General features: G+C 40.9%; 1 protein-coding gene across 3 annotated transcripts in view; it reads right to left on the reverse strand.

Annotated features, from left to right (window-relative positions):
• The window catches only part of TAOK1 (TAO kinase 1), a 79,900-nt gene that overhangs the window by 13,268 nt on the left and 45,490 nt on the right, over positions 1-21,142 (reverse strand). For all 3 annotated transcript variants that reach the window (XM_018563432.1, XM_018563430.1, XM_018563431.1), the window contains 8 exons: positions 18,943-18,988; positions 18,494-18,590; positions 13,550-13,663; positions 9,765-9,856; positions 8,609-8,702; positions 1,639-1,720; positions 966-1,133; positions 99-302 (listed from right to left, as the gene is read on the reverse strand). In XM_018563432.1, coding sequence (XP_018418934.1) covers positions 99-302; positions 966-1,133; positions 1,639-1,720; positions 8,609-8,702; positions 9,765-9,856; positions 13,550-13,663; positions 18,494-18,590; positions 18,943-18,988 — 897 coding nt within the window. The remainder of the gene's footprint in view (positions 1-98; positions 303-965; positions 1,134-1,638; positions 1,721-8,608; positions 8,703-9,764; positions 9,857-13,549; positions 13,664-18,493; positions 18,591-18,942; positions 18,989-21,142) is intronic.

Genomic DNA, 21,142 nt, shown 5'->3' on the forward strand with positions numbered 1-21,142 from the left:
TATATATATATATATATATACACACACATACATACATACATACATACATACACGGCCAAAAGGCCACAGAATTAAAAGTTCAATCAGGAAACACTCACTGGTTTTAAATGGATAACGGAGCTGTTTGACATCACGGTATGATCTCCTTCCATCATGTCCAACTCACTCTTGTCATCAGAGGCATCCGGAAGACTATTCACACTACTGCTTTGGCTACTGGCACTAATGGACATGCTTGGAATAGATTGGTTACTGCCGATGCTATTCACGGTTCCTGTTCTGCCAACTCCATGCTCTTGCTCCTGAGAAGGAAGTGAAAAAAGATCATTGAGCCACTCAAAACACAGCCACATACAGTACATATAATCAAGTGACAAAGATACATTTCATCAGGGGAAACAAAAGAAACTTAAACTGTACATAAAGTTAGATCGGTTTCATCTGATTAGATAAGCATTAGGAATTAAGTCTAGGGAAACGTCTATGGCTCACATGTTGGGTTTAATCACATGACTAGGAACTGTAGTGCTATGGGGGATTCCCATTACAACTAGTCAATTTGTTTTATTTTCCTACCCCTACCAAAGTTCCTGCCCCGTCGATTTTACTTGTTTCTTACCATTTCCTTTTGATTTACACATGACTTTATGAGCAAAAGCCAATACTTTTTTTTTAGGTTCCCATTTACTTATTAAGCCTTGTTGACAAGTATTTGACATAAAACAATGTTTCCTCATATCAAGTACAGTATAAGCTACCATGGAGAATGAAAGTATGAATGGGACTAGCTGCTATGAGTTCATAAAAGACAGGAGTCTGAGATGGGTATTTCTCATTTGTAAGATGGAGGTGGAACACCCTGTAAAATGACATTTATTTGCAGTAGTGTATATGTCACACATATAGAGAGTTTTTTTCAAATTTGAGTGCGAAAGTGGAAAGACACTTTAAGGTGGATCTCATACCTCCTCTTCCTCTTGAGTTTCCACAGCAGGTCCATTGTGGGCCTCCTGGAAAAGCAGCTTCTTCATTTTACGGTACTGTAGGTTATCCAACTCTCTGACTGCATCCTTTGTCCTCTGGATCAGGTCGATTAACACTGTTTCTGGTCGCTCACGCAAAGCAAACATGTGCTGTAAAACATTATAAAATAAGAAAGCCTGACTTTTAACTGACTTGAAAAGAAGAAAACCAAAGACATGTAATGCTTTTATATCATTTCACAAAATTGTAAAGTGAGTGTAATATGAGCAACAACAGTAATATGTGAAAACTTTCACCAAATATATCATCTTTTAGATTGTAAGCCCTCAGGGGCAGGGCACTCCTTACCATCTTGTCTTGAATTGTATTGTGATTGTAATGTCTTCCCTATATTGTAAAGCACTGCGCAAACTGTTGGCGCTATATAATTCCTGTATAATAATATATGGACAAATGAGACATCGCTGGCCTCTGACTACATTATTACAAGCTCCTATGTATGTGCCTACAATAGTAAATAATTGGTCAGTGAGTACAGAATGCAATAAAGGCAAACGGTTATAAGTCTAAGCTATAGATAATACAATAGACAATAATTATAACTGGCGAGGATTCACCCTACTGACAAACATACCACACATGAATGTCACTGACCTTAAGCAGCTCATCTGATGTTGGCCTGTCTTGAGGGATTTTCTGGAGACAAGAGTCAACAAAGTTTCTGAAGTAGTCAGACCTTTAATACAAATAGTAAACCGATTGTTATTGAAGTAGTAACATGATATTCTCATCATCAAAATATAAAGGGCAATATATATATGTCACAGAACAGATTTGTACCATATTGATCATACTATAGAATGGTGCCAAAATATCGAATATTTGTATTCGTGGACTCTACTGGGTATACCATTAAGACAAAATATATTTTAACGCCTTCATGACCAGCAGTCACTGTTGTGCAGATGCTTAGATTAAATTTAGCAGCATCGCTATGTGTCAGTTAATTTCACAATAACTGCGACCAATGATCCGACATGATCGGGAACCACAATTACTGGTTCATAATCGTCATTGGTGACCAGAGCTGTGTGCGACAATCCGGTCTGACAGCTACTGCCTTATTCACAATAGAGCAAATAATGCAAGCAGGTTTCAATCCATACTAGTGTTATAGAACAGTCACCAAGCTGTGACAGGCTGTCTGAGTTTGATTTTCCAGTCAAGTTATCATTGTCACCAGCCTAAGTGAGCTCTTAACCTATGCAGGGAATGATGCTTCATTTCTGTGCCCTGCCCCCTTTGAGTTGATTCTAAAACGCAAAATACAGAGACCTCACTGAAGTGAGAACTAGCTTGGCTTAAGCCAGAGTTGGAAAATTAAAGCAATTGAGGAGACAGTCAATCCATCCATCACCATGATGGCATCCATCCATCTTCCCTTCCAAAGCGTCAATGCAGGTGCCAAGCGCCTTCATTTCCTGCGTGAGGTAAGAAGTGAATTTGTTTTTGGCTGCTTCAATCTCTTTTTGCAGCTTGCCTTTAAATCTGTCCAACAGGGCTGCATACAGCATGGATGGGGTCTGACACTGCGTGTTTGGCGCAGGCACCAGAAAGGGCATGGTGCATGAGGTGGGTGAGTACAAGGGTTTCAGCTGGTGGTAGGTCACTCCCCGGGACAGATTACGAGTCACTGAGCTATGCGTCACTGCCATCTTCTTTGCCTATAGTGCAGCTGGAGGGCTCCCAAGAGTAAAAAAATAAAAAATTTAAAAAAAGGTTGGGTTGCAAGTCCTTGGAACTTACGATTGCCGATATGGAGGAGCAATGTTAAGGTGTGACCATTTCCTCTTGCCGCTCACGAGCGCCCACAAGAGCCAATCTGTCAGGAACCAGAGCACCTGCTGGTGGCACTGTGGTCCTCCAACCTGCAGCACGTACTGTATTTCCAGGCATAGAGAACTTCCTGCTTTCTAGCAGCCAGGATCAGGTGCAGATTAATTGCAGAGAACTGTTGGGAGACACCCGCTGGTGGGCGCTGGAACTACATTCTTCAGGTCAAAGGACTATAGGGCCACCAGTAAGTGCTCTGGTTTCTAGCACAGTCTGTCCAATCCAGGAGCCAGCAGGATTATATTTTAGGAGCCAGTTCTATTGATAACAGCAAGAGAAAGCCTCAAAAGTGGGACATCAGCTGTTATTTTTAGGGCGCATTGGTTACCTGGCTCCTGGGATTTGTCCAGCCTTGGCTTAAGCTGAAATTGTCATATCACAGCCATTTCAGGGCAGAGGAGACATTTTTCATACCAAGCTCCCAGATAGCAGAAAAGATTAAGATGGGGATCAAACTTTTAGCAGGAGTTGCTTTTAAAAACCAATGTTCCAATAATAAAAAGGAAAATAATGTGATTAGTGGGAAAAAGCTTTCTTTTTTGTTACTTCTTAAAATGTTCAGGAACCTTATCTATACATTACAGCTCTTCGAGGGTTAGCCCAGCTTTGGGATGTTGTGGTCATGACATAAGCCAAGGTATGTTTTAGGGCTGCAACAACTAATCGACATAATCGATTATAATCGATTATTGAAAAAGTTGTCAACTTTTTCAATCATCGATTAATCGGCTTCTGATTGGTTGGCCCTCTTTAGGGCTTCACACACGCTGCGCGCCGCACCTCCTCCCCACCTTACTCTCGCCGCTGACAGACCTGCCCGCATCCATGCTTCAAGAGCTGCACCATTCTCCAGGCCTCGTGCTCACCGCCAACCCACATCCACAATTGGCACAGGGACGCAGGGAGAAGTAAGGAGGAGCAGGTGTGGGCGGATGACAGCCACCAATAGACAGGTCCGATCTCAGAAACAAGTTGCTGGAAGACTGCTCAGGTAAGCCTGCACTTTCCCACACATGGTGTAAATGTATTGCTGAGATTTCTTGTATTCCTCTATAGCTGGTGGTATTCTGCAATGCGCTTAATAGAGGACTACAAATCCCAGCAATAATACATTGTGCAGTGGTCAATGCCGAATATCACCAGCTATAGAGGACTACAAAACCCAGCAATAGTACATTATACAGCGCAATGCAGAATATCACCAGCTAGAGAGGAGTACAACAAATCCCAGCATTAGTACATTATAGCTGGTAGTATTCTGCATTGTGCTGTATAATGTACTATTGCTGGGTTTTGTAGTCCTCTATAGCTGGTGATATTCGGCATTGACCACTGCACAATGTATTATTGCTGGGATTTGTAGTCCTCTATTAAGCGCATTGCAGAATACCACCAGCTATAGAGGACTACAAAACCCAGCAATAGTACATTATACAGCGCAATGCAGAATATCACCAGCTAGAGAGGAGTACAACAAATCCCAGCATTAGTACATTATAGCTGGTAGTATTCTGCATTGTGCTGTATAATGTACTATTGCTGGGTTTTGTAGTCCTCTATAGCTGGTGATATTCGGCATTGACCACTGCACAATGTATTATTGCTGGGATTTGTAGTCCTCTATTAAGCGCATTGCAGAATACCACCAGCTATAGAGGACTACAAAACCCAGCAATAGTACATTATACAGCGCAATGCAGAATATCACCAGCTAGAGAGGAGTACAACAAATCCCAGCATTAGTACATTATAGCTGGTAGTATTCTGCATTGTGCTGTATAATGTACTATTGCTGGGTTTTGTAGTCCTCTATAGCTGGTGATATTCTGCATTGCGCTCTATAGAGGACTACAAGTCCCAGCAATAATACATTATACAGCGCAATGCAGAATATCACCAGCTATAGAGGAGTACAACAAATCCCAGCATTATACATACAGTGTATAATAATATACAGCACAATGTACCATCAGCTATAGAGAAATACAATTCCCAGCAATACATTATAGAGCACCATGTGTGGGAAAGTGCAGGCTTACCTGAGCAGTCTTCCAGCAATGGGGAGGAGGTGCGGTGCACAGCATGTGGAGCTGTGAACAGGGCCAACTGATCAGAAGCCGATTAATCGATTATTGAAAAAGTTGACAACTTTTTCAATAATCGATTATAATCGATTATGTCGATTAGTTGTTGCAGCCCTACTTCTACCGCTCCAAACTTGCACCTGTGATGGACTGTAATCTCAATGCAAACTAGTAGTCCCATCACTGGAGCCATTGTTGTAAAATGTATTTTATTTTACTTTTTATCCGATTAACCGAAACTTAATAATCGGCTAACTAATCGATTTTGAAAATAATCGTTAGCAGCAGCTCTAGTATGTTTATCACACTTCCAGGAACAGGCTGGGCTACCTGCCAGCATACCAACCACAGTTCAATGGAGACTGCTCAGTTACTGGGCGGTGACCAGAATGAGAACCAAAGAAAACAAAATGCCATGCATGTACTGTGACTGAGGTTGTAGAGAAGGTATCACATGTTCACACTAATTCAGGATCCTGACAGCTTCCAGATATCGAGAACTGGGTGTACACGTGGAATAGCCATCAAGTGTGAAGCAAATGTACTGCTAGACTATTATCACTGCTCATCCCAGTCATTCCTAAAATGCAACATAATCTTCTTACTAAGCAAAGCACCATGCTCCTGGACAAACTGCCAACACATGGAATAGTAATCAATCAAGGTGTGTTTGTGGGAACTATAAATTATAGCGGCCTCATTCAGTAAAACTGTGTGATATAATAGCTTCAAGCCACAGGAACCATTCACACAGCTATGCTACTGCTTTCCTAAATGATGGTAGCTACACGCAGGCAGATCTCCCACCAAGAGTGACTGAAAGGTGAAAAATCTGTCCTATCTATTCACACAGCGGGGACCCGCAGTGACTTATCAGTGACCCAACTAACATTCTATTGTGTTCTTTTTATGAAGAAAATACAATGATATCTAAATGATCTCTGCATACAAAATGAGCACTTTTGGAAAAGCTTTGGTATTGTGGAGAACGGCTTTAAAAGTAAGTGTTAGGGGAAAGCTGTACTGAGAGAATTAGAAAAACAGCAATAACGCAAGATACTGTAAGCATATAGAAAAATTATCTACAGTGATTAGGTTTTTAGTTTTTCTGACTACAGGGAAAGGAGGCATGCAGCAGTATACGTGTGCTGGCAAGGAACATGCTGGCAAAAGGAGAGAGCAGAAGGATGAGCTCATCAGTTTGCCGATGCTCCTTTGCTGTCCAATCCCAAACTGAGGGTGACCAAGCTGTGTCACTTAACTGCAGTAGAGAAGAGTGAGGTCACAAACCTGGATGTGCGGTCTTGCTGAGCGGTGTTAATCTCAGGACTAGATTGAGAGAAATGCAAATCCTCTGGCAAGTAAAACAGCTCGCATATATGTATTTCAAAAGTGTAATTTAGAGGTTAGCCTGGAGTTAAGCTATAAAGAATTTAAGCATGCAAATGAGACCTCCTTTTAATTACAATTATAGAAGGTTCCATTAAATCCCTTTTGGAAACTAGCAAAGCTGAAAGCAAGAGAGTTTGCTTTGTGCAAAATTGTGAAATGGATGCACATAAAAATAGACCGTAGTTAATTTATAAGACATTCCTCCAAGACACAAACAAACCAAAATGTTAAAAGAAAGTGCCCAAAGTTCGAGAGGAAGAATCAAAATTTGCAAAAGGACGTTACTAATTTACATACTATTCACAAACTGCAGCAGATAAAAAGGGGTTTATCATTCAAGGATGAATACATGAAGGTTTCAGAGAATTATCAGAGCACAAGATAACTGAAGGAACAGTGTAGTGGAATTTGAAAATAAACCATTAGACTGGGGATCGTCAGATACCAAGTACCGTACATGATACAAGTACAGAGACACTTCCAGCTCCAAGATTAGACTAGAGAAAAACTCAAAAGTTAGGATATATTTAGATGCACCTATACCCATTTTTTTTCCCAGACCAAGTACTGATACTCGTCCAAGTACCCACAGATACCAATTACGGAGACTTTTTTTTTAGTGTCATGTGACAGTTTTTCTAAAACAATACAGACTAATGATTTCAGGACAGTGGTGGAGCGCCAGGTCGCAGCTGCAACTCTGGTAGTTCTCGTGAAAATGCCAAGTATGGGCCCTGGTATATGAACATCCCTAAATTAGACACATACCGAAGAACAACCTACATATTCAGGATTTTAGCATTATATCCACACACTGTTGTGGTAAACCAGTCCACTCCACTATCCTTTCACTAACTGGTGATGTGAAAAACCTTGCTTTTGATGGAGCGCTAGAAAGCACCTACTGCATGCTCGTCTCTCAATACAGAAAGCCTGATATAAACAAAATGCCAGTAGATAAGAATAATTTTTTTTACAGCCATCAGATTTCATCATCAGTGAATCTGTACGCAGCTGCCTGTCCTAGATGGAGAAATTAGATTAAAGTGACATTAAACCCTCAGATTTTTTAACATAAACCAATACTGTAATGTGTGCCTTACTGTAATCCATGGTTGTTTCCCTTCTCTTTGCTGCTCTTCCTTTTAAATCCTCATGTCTTCTCATGCTGGGGGAGAACTTCCCGTTGCAGCTGAGTGCCTCTTCCTGTAGTGCTGGCTCAGGTTGTGAACCTACACACAGACACGATGTATCCATTCCAGAGACAAGGCAGTCTGCTACAAAACAGAAGTTCTCCCGCTACATGAGAACAGATACAGATTTAAAAGGAAGAGCATCAAAGAGAAGGGAAACAACCATGGATTACAGTAAGGCACACATCACAGTATTGTTTTATGTTAAAAAATCTGAGGGTTTAATGTCACTTTAATGTAAATGGAGTGGACTTTGCTAGAAAGCATTATTAGACTTGTTGTCTGGAACAGTTTTCAGAATACAATAATGGGCGATATTTTCTAACACACTGCTGACTTCCTGTCCAATAATCCTACAACAGAAAACTACCAGCTATATTTTATTGCTACTCTTCAACTCAAATGGATGCGGATAGGAAGCTATACTGCAGGCTGCACAGCAACATTACACACGTCAAAATGATTTAATGAACATAAAAGATTTTTCTCATCTGTTTATACAAAATCCCCCAATTAGCATTTCTAACTTGTATCTATAGCAAGGCAATGAGTTGACTCCCCCCCCTCCACCCCCCAAACACTTAATAGAGCAAACAAACAATCTCCATGGTAGATGGAGAGGCAAGTATAATTTTTTACACATACTTCTGGTGCAGAGGCCCCGTGAGCAATAGTGGATCATGACTGAAGACAGATGTGCACAATATGCATTTTCTGTAAGCTGAGCAGAAGTCAAACACATCCTGAACATAAATGTAGTCAGTGACCATGTATACAGCAGTATGCTGAATTTTCAAAGGTGTCACTGCAAATCAATTACACCATCAATAGCATATCAACTACCCACAACATGGTACTTGAACCATGTACGTGGATTACACAGTTATTATATAGGTCTGATATGAAATTCTGCATATTTTTCACTTTCATTTCAGCTCTGAGCAAACTGCTAGTTTTAAAGTGCTTCAAATCTGATCTCTAAATGAACAGCATTGTGACTTAGAACGCACACAATGCCAGTGATGAGGAAGGAACATTTGGACGGTCATGTGAGGTACTCACCATTCACTAGACTGAAGTATAGGAGACTCATTCTGCGCTATGTGGTATAAGGCACTCATTGCATTCATATTAAACAAAGGAGGCTTCCTTTCAGCTGTGGAGAACAAATATCATCAAAGTGTTAAGTTCTACAATCACTGCACATATTCCTCCTACAATTACAATCAACAGATTATTTTCTGGGTTTAATTCATCAAGGGTAATGTCAAGTTTATTGCATCTTTAGTTAAGGGTTTTATCATCTGCCAGGTTATGTACAAATACACATATAACCAGAGTATATACTTAAGAGTTCCATAGAGAGGGATACACAGCAAAAGACTATCACAGAAAGGGAGAGACAAAATGCCAGTAGAAGAGAACCATAGAGAGGTTGGCAAAAGGTTGTTTGACAACTAACAAGTTGTTCAATGGTACGGAAGCTTGAAATGAAGCAGCAAGAAATGCTGTGTGAATTGCTTTGCCTGCCAACACACATGCAGGAATAATATAAGAGCGGGAAGGGGGATCAGCTCCAATGGAGGAGGGCACTAAACAACTCAGTTACATTAAACTCCCCCATTCATCTGCAGACAAAACCAGCTGCTGTTCAGGAAAAGTCGAATATCACATAGCGATAAGCATAAGCAGTGAATGTGACTTTCAAAACATTCACTGGTAGTGAATCAATCACTTTTTGCTGAATGTCAGATTCACTGCTTTAAAAATGTATGCCCCATAGTGTCATCTCCCACAGTCACAGAATGGATCCCACATAATTAATTGGTTCTGGGTATTGCAAGGGAGATAAAACTTTTTGTAAAATACTACAAAATCATAGCAAATTGCCAAGCCCATGAAATGTTCAGTTTTTTTGGTTAACTGATCATATATAAGAAGTATGTTTTTTTGATTACCAGTAATGTCTCAAACAAAAGGAATCAACCAGTTTAAATCACAGACAGACCTAAGGTAGAACCAATAAATGTAAGGCAAGATTGCTGAAACCTACGCCAACAGCATGTTACATTCTTATAATGAAGCCGCTTAAAAGTGTGTATTTCGAGCTATGTCATCAGGATCTATAAAATTATTTGATAAAGCAATGCTGGGTTTCACATGACATATTCATATATTTGGCACATCATAATGGGAAAAAAAATCAGGGTGGACATACCTAGTTCAATACAAGTAATCCCCAAAGACCAAACATCCACTTTTCCATCATACTGTCCTTCATCCATGGCTAAGATTACTTCAGGGGCCATCCTAAAATGAGAGCATGAGAAATTAAAACATAATCCATGAAGTTTTCCAACAATCCAAATCTTTTGTTTTCATCATTGTTTTAGCATCTGAAACGAAAACCTCTTGTGTAAGACCCACAGTAAGGGGAGAGATTTCTTCTAAAATGAACCACACCATGGCAGGCCAACCAAAATATTAGTTTGGGCTAGAAAGACGCTCTCATAAACCTATAATGTCATAGCATCCGGGACGGTGATGGTGAAAAGCAGATTGATCCCCAAATGACATCCAAGCTGAAACTGGCATACATCTACATTTGCCTGTATAAGAAAAACCTGTAAAAGAGAAAATACAGTGGCCGCCGTTTTGACCTCCTCAAGAAAATGGTAGTTGCCTGGCTGATCTGGCTTCAAACACTTGAGAAGGTGACTTTGAAAAAGCATCAAACTTAAGAGTAACTGTACCCATATGTTTGAAATGACAACAAAAGGCACCTTTAGAATTGTTTAGTAATGTTAAGCTACAAACAATACAGCTAGATAATTGCCGGCTTTGTATTCTTTGCATACCTTATTTTTCTTTTTTTCCCCACTCATCTCACAGTGGGCATTTTTACTGAGGGCGAATATATATATTATATATACACATATACATATATCTAAAGATATACATCTCACTTTACTTCCTGGAAAAATGCCTTTCCCTGAGATCCAATAAGATTACAGATGAGATCTCCCAGCAATGCTCTGCTGATGTAACCTTCCCAGGATGCAACGCTTGGGCACATTACATCACTATTGTTCAAGAGGACCAGAAAGTAGAAAAACAGTAATTGTAGGTAAAAGTAAAATACGCTGGTTTAACTAATGAATGTAAGATGATTTCATATCAGCACGCAGAGCTGCATGCTGCTGTGATTTTTAGTGAAAGGGGTCCAATTTAAGTCAGAACTCCAAATTGTCATACTCATTCTGTCTCAATAGCTTACTGAAGCAACTAGATCAGCAGGAACTAATTATTTCAACCCTAAAAGTATTTATAGCATGTTTCCAAGTAGAAATAAATGAATTACAGATCAAGGGTCCATGCTGATAAAAGTATAGAAATAAAAAAAATAAAAGATAAAACGTCTCTTAATTTTTTATTTACAGATTTAAAGCTTGCTGGTGTCGCATATAGAAGACAATAATGGCCTATACCTTGGAAGGTTTATGTGGCAAACAGGGAAGAAGCGAGAAGAACATAGAAAGGAAAGGTTAGTGAGAGAGCCCGCTATTGTCTTCCATTACCGTTTTCATAGGAATTAGGATTTTGGTGGGTAGCAAGTAGCGGAAATATTGAGTCCACAGATTTCATATTCTAAGAAATTTGTCACAGGCGTCTAAGATCATACAGGTTATCTTTTATTATTACCGATTAATTTAAAAGAATTATCGGCTGTTCAATTGTAGCACATTGTGTGAATTGGTTTTTCACGCTCAAGCTATGATTTGTTTAGCAGCCAGGGGAACTAATCTCAGAAGGAGAGGACAACAATGGCAGCCTCCATACTTTCTCACTACAGCTTTCCTTAACAGGCTGACCTAGGGTCTTTAGATGTCACAGCCTTTCACAATCCCCCATCCCCCTCCTTTATCTTGGGTACATAAATAGCTCTGCTTAAGTGGAAAAAAAAATATGTGAAGTGAACTAAAGAGTGCTTTCTGAAAACAACTTTAAAATTAATTTACAAATGGTAACGGACACTAGCTTAAGAATAATCTTTCTCCGATTTAGAGTTGGTACTTAAGAGAATCATTCTTTTACATTTTGTCTGATATTACCTGATAAAGCAGTGATTACATTACACTTAGTCAAATTTTTTTCCCTCCCCCAATGTTTATTAAAGCACTTATCTTAAATGATGTCTCTTAATCCGATCTTCTTCTTTCCTGTCCTTTTCATCCTTCTCTCCAGCGCTGCTCCTCTGTCCTTGCTGGCACTTCCTGTCCCACGGTGTCTGCATGCGGGCGCACACGTCGATAGACTTACCTTGCATCTCTCCTCGCCTCCAAAAATCCAAACTGCGCATGTGCCCGCCCCAAGATGCTTTGCGGCCACCCGAGCAGTTTCATATTTTCGGACGGGTTAGTGCGGCAAAGGCAGGGGTAAGTGTAAACCGCTTTTACAGCGGGTTTTTTTCCCCCCTACTTTTTGCATATATCTACTGCTTGCTAGCAGTAGATACACTGAGTGGAAAGATTATTATGACCACCCCATCAGTACTTCGTTGGGCCGCCCCGTGACTCCACGACATGACTTCGATGGGCCGCCTTGTGACTCCACGAGATGTTGAAAGGTGATGCGAGGAATCTGACACTCCACTGTTGCCCTTCTGTTGTCTTGTACCAGTCTTGCCACTCTCCGTTCTGCCCTAACATTGACTAGTCACTGACGGCCACAATTCGCACGTTCAGACCCAGATTTTCGGCTGACAGTCCAGTCTATAAACACTTTAACAACAGCTGCTCTTGAACATTTAACGCATTCTGCTGTTTTGCTGATACTCGCTCGATGGCTCCGAGCGCCAACAATCATCCCACGTTCAAAGGCTGTTAAATCGCGTTGTTTACCCGTATCTTCACAAAAAATAACTTCTACTGTCGTGGTAAACAACCTGCTTCCCTATTTATAATGGTCTGGCCCTCTAGCAACTTCAGCGAGAAATTATAGCTAATTTGCTTACAAACGTCAGGTGGTCATAATAATCTGGCCACTCAGTGTATATGCAAAAAAACCGGCGGGTTTAAAAACCCTTTAACTCTCAGAACCAGCCAGTTCATTACTGATGGTAAAAAACCTGATCATTTTAGGACTGCAGAGTTCAAATTGTGTCACAATAGTCTGTCAATAATATTGGTTATCAGTTTGCAGAGATACTTTCTAGGCATGCACAAAGCTAAAGGGAAGCAGATAGTTCTCCTTTCCCTAATACCCACAGAAAGTACAGAGTAACAGCACCAAAGCAGGGGATGACTTTCTTATTACAACACAGATTAAAATCAGGCCCAACACAAAAGCAGACCTTCTCATACCCAGTCAGTCTGAGAAAGGATATAGGCATGCAATCATCACATTTATGGACAGAGAAAAGTAACAATGTTTAAAGTGATAATAAAGCTTTGTTTGTTTGTTCTTACAGCTAGTGTCCCCGCAACGCTCATTCCCCCGCCCACCGCACGGGTGCTTCCATCAGCTAAGCGACTGCTGTGGAGGCACCTGTGCATGCACTTTCCTGGTTGAGCGGCAGGCCACACCTCTCCTCTCAATAGGTTGATTGATCCCAATAATACTAGAGTAACTCTATACACTCTTTATTTTGCCTCCTTTCAATTTATTATTTCATTATTATGCATTTCTATTTCACGGATTATCTCAACTGTGTTTGCTGTAATGAAATTAGCTAAATTTCAATAACGCTTTGTTAAAGGGAAACAAATCTAGACAAACTCTAGACATTTCCACATATTACGCCAATAATCAATGCTCCATTAGGAGTGTGAATTCTATGACATGTAGCCAACTAATACTTTAAGACATTTCAGATCCAGTTTCTATAGCAACAAAAAACATATGTTTAAAAAAAAAAAAAAAAAAAAAGATACTACCTGATGTTAAAATTACAAGCAGAGACATACAACGGGCTGGGAAAAAAAAAACCTCACAACTCCTTACCAATATGGTGTCCCCACAAATGAATTGGCTGGAGAGGCTATAGAAGCAGACCCAAAGTCAGCAAGTTTTACTTGGCCCGGCTCTGTGAGAAGGATGTTGCCTGCCTTGATATCTCTTAAAGGGGAAAGAAAATATATGTTAGAACACATGACAATGTAAATACATTCATGGTAATTATTTCATCAGTTTGTTAATTTTGAGCTGTTCTGAAAACAATTAAAAGAGGAACTGAACTCTGGAAGTTGTGCCCAAAAAAAGGCAGTCAGAGGGACTAGGGACTAATCACCATTGTGGCCTGTGCTTTCCCTGCAGCTGAACTTTCCCCAATATTGACTTATCATGCCTTGCAGTGGACTGTAACACTGTGTGGAGGCAGCATTCTTTGTACATGACAGGGCATTTCCTTCCTCATGACAGACACCCGCAGCAAGGAGAACAGCGAGTGGCACAGTAGTAACATATACAAATCTTACACCAGATCTCCTGGTAGTCAGAGGCAGCAGTGCCTTAGATCTCACACTGCAGATATACAGCTATGGGGCTGTAGGCACAGGAGAGTCTAGGCACAGTCACATACCAGGAAGTGCACTGATATTTCTCGGAAGGAATTCCAAGCGAGTTTACAAGCTGAAGTAATTGTGCTTGATCTCGGGAAGTTTCCGGGTAGAGAGGTGAACGATAGCAGACGAACAAGAACGGGCTATCATTGACCGTAGAGTACCGCACGGAAATTTAGGTTTTTCCATATGCAGCACTGCTTATTGGGTTTTAATGCAAGTGTCTAAAGAATTCATGACAAAGTTTTAAAAAGGATTTTACTAGAGCTGCAGCTAACGATTATTTTCAAAATCGATTAGTTAGCCGATTATTAGGTTCGATTAATCGGTTAATCGGATAAACAATAAAATAAAAGTTTAAAAAAAGGCTCCAGTGATGGGACTACTAGTTTGTATTGAGGTTGTAGTCCATCACAGGAGCAAGCTTGGAGCGAATTGGCAGCGTCGAGCGTGAGGTGGGGAGGAGGTGCGGCACACAGCGTGTGGAGCTGTGAACAGGGCCAACTGATCGGAAGCCGATTAATCGATTATTGAAAAAGTTGACAACTTTTTCAATAATGCCGATTAGTTGTTGCAGCCCTATATTTTACACTATGTAGCATCTATCTTTTCCTCTATGGGATATGAGCAAGCTATAAGAGTTATCGCTTTATGGATGAAGTATCCATCGGCTGTCTGGAATGGGAGAGAATCTGGATCATTAAGGATTTTAAATTGAGCTTTAAACCAGGGGTAGCCAAACGCCGGGCCTCCAGCGGTGATAGAACTAAAAATCCCATGAGGCATTGCAAGATTCTCACAGCCATGAATCCCAGAGAGAGATGTATCATGGGATTTGTAGCTTCACCACAGCTGGAGGGCCGAAGTTTGGCTACCCCTGGTTTAAACCATCCAAAAGTGGTTGAAAGATTCCATTGAGTGCAATATTGAACATAGGCACCTCGGATTAACTCTGAGAAGCACCTGTTCTGGTTTGAAGTGGAGCACAAGATTCACTTTACACAGTATCAGGAGGATCTTTAAAAGGACATTTAATGTGATGTACATAGAGTGATTTTTAGAGTGTTATATGTGGAGTACATCACATTGCATGGTGGATACACTGGTGGAATTTTTACTGGAAGAGTATAGTTTTTGGTGGTAATAGAACATGCACTTTAGTGCCCGTAAAAGCATTTAAAGATTTTAGGTATACTTAAGATAGCGCGGCGTATTTTAGTTTAATTTGGTTGTGAAGTGATTACACATTTAATTCACTTTTTTCACTGCGGCTGTTAGATTTATTAGTTTTTACGGAGTACTAGAAGTGTGGATTTTTGACAAAATTAACATTTCTACAGGTTACCTATAATACAGAAAATCTACTTTAATGCACACTCCAGAATACTGGACAATAGATTTAAGCGGTGACTCCAGGTCATTTAAACCAGTTTTGTTAAAATATAAATAAATGTATGTACGCATAGAACTAGTACAAGTACTTAGATTTGTCTTTAGATTAGCTTTCTGAAATCTCCTGCAAAGTAGGACCCAAATGGGAGCAGGAAGGGCAGCTAAGTTAGTCAGCAACACTTGGTCACTGGTCACTACTGATTCCAAACAAGTATGCAGATCAGGAATGTTGGAGAAAAGTCACTTATCTGCAAGGCTGCAGGTTACAGACCCCAAATAATGGAATTTAAAGGCTTAACCTAAGAGGCATTTGGGATTTTCAGATGTAAAAGGTCAGTAATGGCAGCCTCCAAATTTGTGTCATAAGAGGTTTCTTTGACAAATTTAAGATGCTTACAGAAGAGGAGAGCAAGCCAGACAGTGTGCTGTTTTTCCTTGATTGTCCAATTTCAGGAAGACGTGGGTCTAGACCAGGTTATATTGCATAGCTGCAGTGAGGTCCAAACCTTCGCTATGCTCCCTGGCTCACAAATTAGCAGTTAACCGTTGCAGTGCAGGGGTAGCCACACTGTAAGGGGTAATTTTGTAACTGCCCGGAGTTGTTCTTTAAATAGGTTAATTCAGAAGTTATAAAAGTGAAATACAAATAACATACATGTTGATTCACTTCAGGTGACAACAATGCCTTGGTATTAATGATGTTTCAATTTCTATAGAGCAGGCGAAATTTGGGCAACGTCCCCAAGAAATGGTATCCACAAGTGGGGAGGCTGCTATGACAGAGTTAGGACTGCCACTGACAGTTACTAGCTATGGTCTGCAAGCTTTTTTCCTACCGACATACTACACAATTGGACTGATTTGGGAGTTGAGTTAGAGGATCTACACAGAATAAATTGTGTGAATTTTAACATCATCAATTATCCAATCATGTGGATCATTGTGTAGCCACCTTCCCCTAAGCAGGGTGACTCAAATTTAGTTTTTGCTGGACTGTATCCAGTCTATATTGATTCAATAGTTCTGTGCTCATTTGGTTTTCCCTAAGCTCTCTGTTATTGTTTGCATCTGCCTGCTGCTAGGTGTGACCTTTAAATAGAGCAGAACATCCAATCGCAGTTAGGTATGTCTCACTAGCCAATCACTAGGAGGTTCATGGTCTGTGGTGCATTCTGGTGGAGGGCATAAATATTCAGGGCTGGGGAGGGTGAATGATGCTCCTTTGTCAACTCCTCCCATACTCGTCTCCAGGACTTCTATAGAGTATATCCCATCCTCTGGGACTCTTTACCCCAACCTGTCCGTCTATCCCCCACCTTGACTACCTTTAGGCGTTCTATAAAGACTCATCTCTTCAGGGAAGCCTATCCCACCTCAAATTAATCACTGAACCATCACGTACTCAAACAATTAATCCCCACACAGCTACCTCCTCATGTATCACTTGCCCCTCCCTTTTAGATTGTAAGCCCTCTCGGGCAGGGCCCTCCTTACCATCTTGTCTTGTGTATTGCGATTGTAATGTCTTCCTTATATTGTAAAGCTCTGCGCAAACTGTTGGCACTATATGAATCCTGTATCATAATAATAATAAGCTATCTGACCAGACCTGCAGGTTGTCAGGAATGGAGACCCAGTCAGGGTCTGCTGCTGTCCTGTCAGTGATAGGAGAACCAGAGAGGAACTTCATCTGCTGGATGTACGAGTATAGCCAGGATCAGGTTTGGACCTCGCAGGAAGTCTGGTGTCTTACCTGGGGAGTTCTGCGCTATGTCTGCTAACCCGCTAAAGTACTACAATACACAGTGCTAGTACAATCAGTTTAAAGGCCCTGTGCAGCTGGGAAGTGGTCGGTGAGTCTAGAGTCTGTATCGCTCTAGGTGTTTGCAGCCCTTTACCCTCTCTCTCCCATGTGAGCTGTCGGAGGAATAGGATTTTTGAAAACACTTAAAGTGACTGGCACCCAACTTAACATTTGCCTCCCTCAAGCAGCTAAGGACTCACCCCTTAGGTGAAATGTCTAAAGTCTCCCAGAGGTCAGGGAGGTGATTCATTTGCTTTTTACATGAATAGATAACAAAGTAAACATTCATACAATTTATTGTGTGAAGATTTTAAACTCCTTTAGTAAATCAGCGTCAATACTTTACAAAACTATGAATTCAGGGAACTGAGTAACACCTCAAAACAGCACCCTGAAAACTGGACTTGCTATAAATCTTTGTTAAAATAGGAGCTAAATCTTCCTATAGCTCAGAAAATGATTGTAGCTTTTATAAATTATAAAGCAAACACACTCAAAACAGATAATGATTGCAGACAAGAGGCTGATTAGGTACACTGCACAAAGCCTAGCTGAATAGGAAAAAAACCCCATTTAGTATAAAGAAGATTCAACATTAATGGGTAAGTGCACTTTATATTCAAACTTTTTTTTGCCTTTTTGCACTGACTAAACTCCCCCCCCCCCTAACAGATGTACACTTACTTTGATCTGACAGCCGCAGTCTCTGGTGTTTGTTTAAATCCTGGCTGCGCCTGCACATTAAATCCCCAACAGATTTCTGTTGGGTTGTCTCCAGTCTTGGGACACAGCCCTATAGATGTCTATGTGGCTGTAATACACAGGTGTTACCAGGACAAATGAGACTTGCGGAGCTTACTGTATACAATCACCAGAGGCTGCGGCCCCCAGATTGGATAAGTATGCATCTGTGGAGGGCAAAAGGTAGTTTCTATTGGGTCAGGACAAGGGGGCACAAAATGTATGTATGTATGTATGTATGTATGTATGTATGTATGTATGTATGTATGTATGTATGTAACATACATACATACATACATACATACATACACACATACATATATGTGCACTTTGTCTTAAAGTGCACTAATCCTTTCACTGAAAATTGTAACTATGTGAGAAACTTTGATACGTGTGTACATTTTAAAAAACAAACCAAACTCTATATTCACAAATACATAACATACTCACCGATGGATTAAATTATGAGAATGCAAATAAGCTAATCCCTGCAGTGCTCCGTGTGTAATTGCTGCAATTTCATTTTCTTGTAATGGCTTTTTGTGTACTAGAAGAAAAGCATTAAATATTAAAATAACATATGCCAAACAACCTGTAACCTTTACTGCTAAATTACCACCATGTATCTATATCTGAGTGGTGTGCAAGTATAAGCAACTTTGATGTTTGAAATTACATGGATCAAGCACTAACAACAGTCACTGTGCTTTTCTATGGACTCTGTAGACCAGAAAAAAATTAAAATCACCAGCAACAGTTTCTCTGGCAGATTGTGTAAGATTTTACACTTTGACAAGAAAGTAGAGGGCTGCCTACTCACTTATGACAACCTCTAACTGAACACAAGAAATGGACTACAAACACATTATACATTTCATTAAAGTCAGTTTAAGAATTACCTTCTAGTAAGTCTGATGCAGATCCTAAACAATATTCCATGACCAGCTAAGGAAGAGAAGAATATAAAATATTAACTTTGCAATATGTAATATAGCACAACTCAACAAACCTGTGCTGAAAAGAAAACAGCCAACATTACCTTTCAACAGCTGTGAGACAATTCTAATCATGGAAAGAAGATAGATGGGATGTCAACCAATATATAGAAGTGTGCAACCTGCAAAGCCTAGCTTGCTTGGCCAAAAATCAAGCAAGTATGTGAGAAATCTAAGGAATGGTAAGCTGCAATATACTGTATATAATATACTGTATAATATATATATATATATATATATATATATAGATAGATAGATAGATAGATAGATAGATAGATAGATAGATAGATAAAGAAGGCCTGGCTCGCAGTCTCCGCTCTAATTCACCCCAAAGATGTTCTATCGGGTGGAGGTCAGGACTCTGTGCAGACCAGTCAAGTTCCTCCACCCCAAACTCGCTCATCCATGTCTCTATGGACCTTGCTTTTGTGCACTGGTGCGCAGTCATGTTGGAACAGGAACTGGCCCCACAAACTTGGGAGCATGAAATTGTCCAAAATGTCTTGTTATGCTGATGCCTTAAGAGTCCCTTCACTGGAACTAAGGGGCCAGGCCAAACTCCTGAAAAACAACCCTACACCATACTTTACACTTGGCACAATGCAGTCAGGCAAGTTCCGTTCTCCTGGCAACCGCCAAACCCAGAAACTTCCATCGGATTGCCAGACAGAGAAATGTGATTCGTCACTCCAGAGAACACATCTCCACTTCTCTAGAGTCCTGTGGCGGCGTGCTTTACACCACTGCATCTGACTCTTTGCTTTGCACTTGGTAATGTAAGGCTTGGATGCAGCTGCTCGGCCATGGAAACCCATTCCATGAAGCTCTCCTCGCACTGTTGTTGTGCCAATCTGAAGGCCACATGAAGTTTGGAGGTCTGTAGCTATTGACTCTGGAGACAGTTGGCGACTTCTGCACATTGTGCGCTTTAGCATGCGCTGACCCCGCTCTGTCATTTTACATGGCCTACCACTTCGTGGCTGAGTTGCTGTTGTTCCCAGTTGCTTCCACTTTGCTCTAATATCACTAACAGTTGCCCATGGAATATTTAGTAGCAAGGAAGAGAGCGACCCATTATTTCACAAATGTTTGCAGAAGCATCTGCATGCCTAGGTGCTTGATTTTATACACCTGTGGCCATGGAGGTGATTGGAACACCTGAATCCAATGATTTGGAGGGGTGTCCCAAAACGTTTGGCAATATAGTGTATGTTTTTCTTCGGGATAGATAGATAGACAGACACAGACAGACAAGACATTTGAATCGTAACTGGCTTGTATGATACACAGCAAAGGCTTTTCTGACAGCTAAATAGTGATAGAAGTGTTTTTATTTTCCAATTTACTTTTATTGCTATAACTATTTTATTTAAATTCTAATAAAAGGATAAAACAGGGCAAGCTCACCCTGTTTACAGATCTCACCTGGACTGCCCTCTACTGGTAGATATGGTGATAATTAGGGATTCACCGATACCGGTATTTTGGTACAGAGTACTGATAGTTTTTCGGTACTCGCCGATACCAATTACCGAGTAACGGAAGTCCTATTCAGAAAGCCAGGTGGCGTGTAATGACTCGCCACCTGGCTTCCCGATTAACAAGAAAATCCCCTCTTACCTTGGTATGTCCAGCCTGTCACCCCCGGGGCCTCTCCAGCCAGAACACGGCCAATCAGGAAACCGGGCAGCGTGTAATGACCTTTATACTCTTTATACACTTCAATAGCTTATTGCTGGGCTTCAGGAGCCCAGAACTGACAGCGATGGGATCGGAAGTGATGCAATACGCGTCGCCCCCTGTCCCATAGTACTAGGAGGGGATCGGCGCACGGATGTACGTCTCTCTCCTCCCCAGCTTCCCGTTGACACCCGGCAAGCCAGTCCTGGGCCCGTAGGAGGGACAACGGAGCCCGGGAAACAAGGAGGGGGTGTCAGGCGCCAGAATCACTTCTATTGTAAAGCCGGTCGCCGGCTCTGCAAAACTGAACAGACTCTAAAAGCCGCCGGGAGCCTGTGTAACCCCTTCCGACTTCATGAGGAGATTATCCCGTCATAGGTCGTGAAGGGGTTAAAGACAACAGCATAAGGTTTAAATCTGTAGA

This window comes from Nanorana parkeri, unplaced genomic scaffold, assembly GCF_000935625.1.
Source record: "Nanorana parkeri isolate BGI_ZX_2015 unplaced genomic scaffold, ASM93562v1 scaffold663, whole genome shotgun sequence".
Lineage (NCBI taxonomy): Eukaryota > Metazoa > Chordata > Amphibia > Anura > Dicroglossidae > Nanorana > Nanorana parkeri.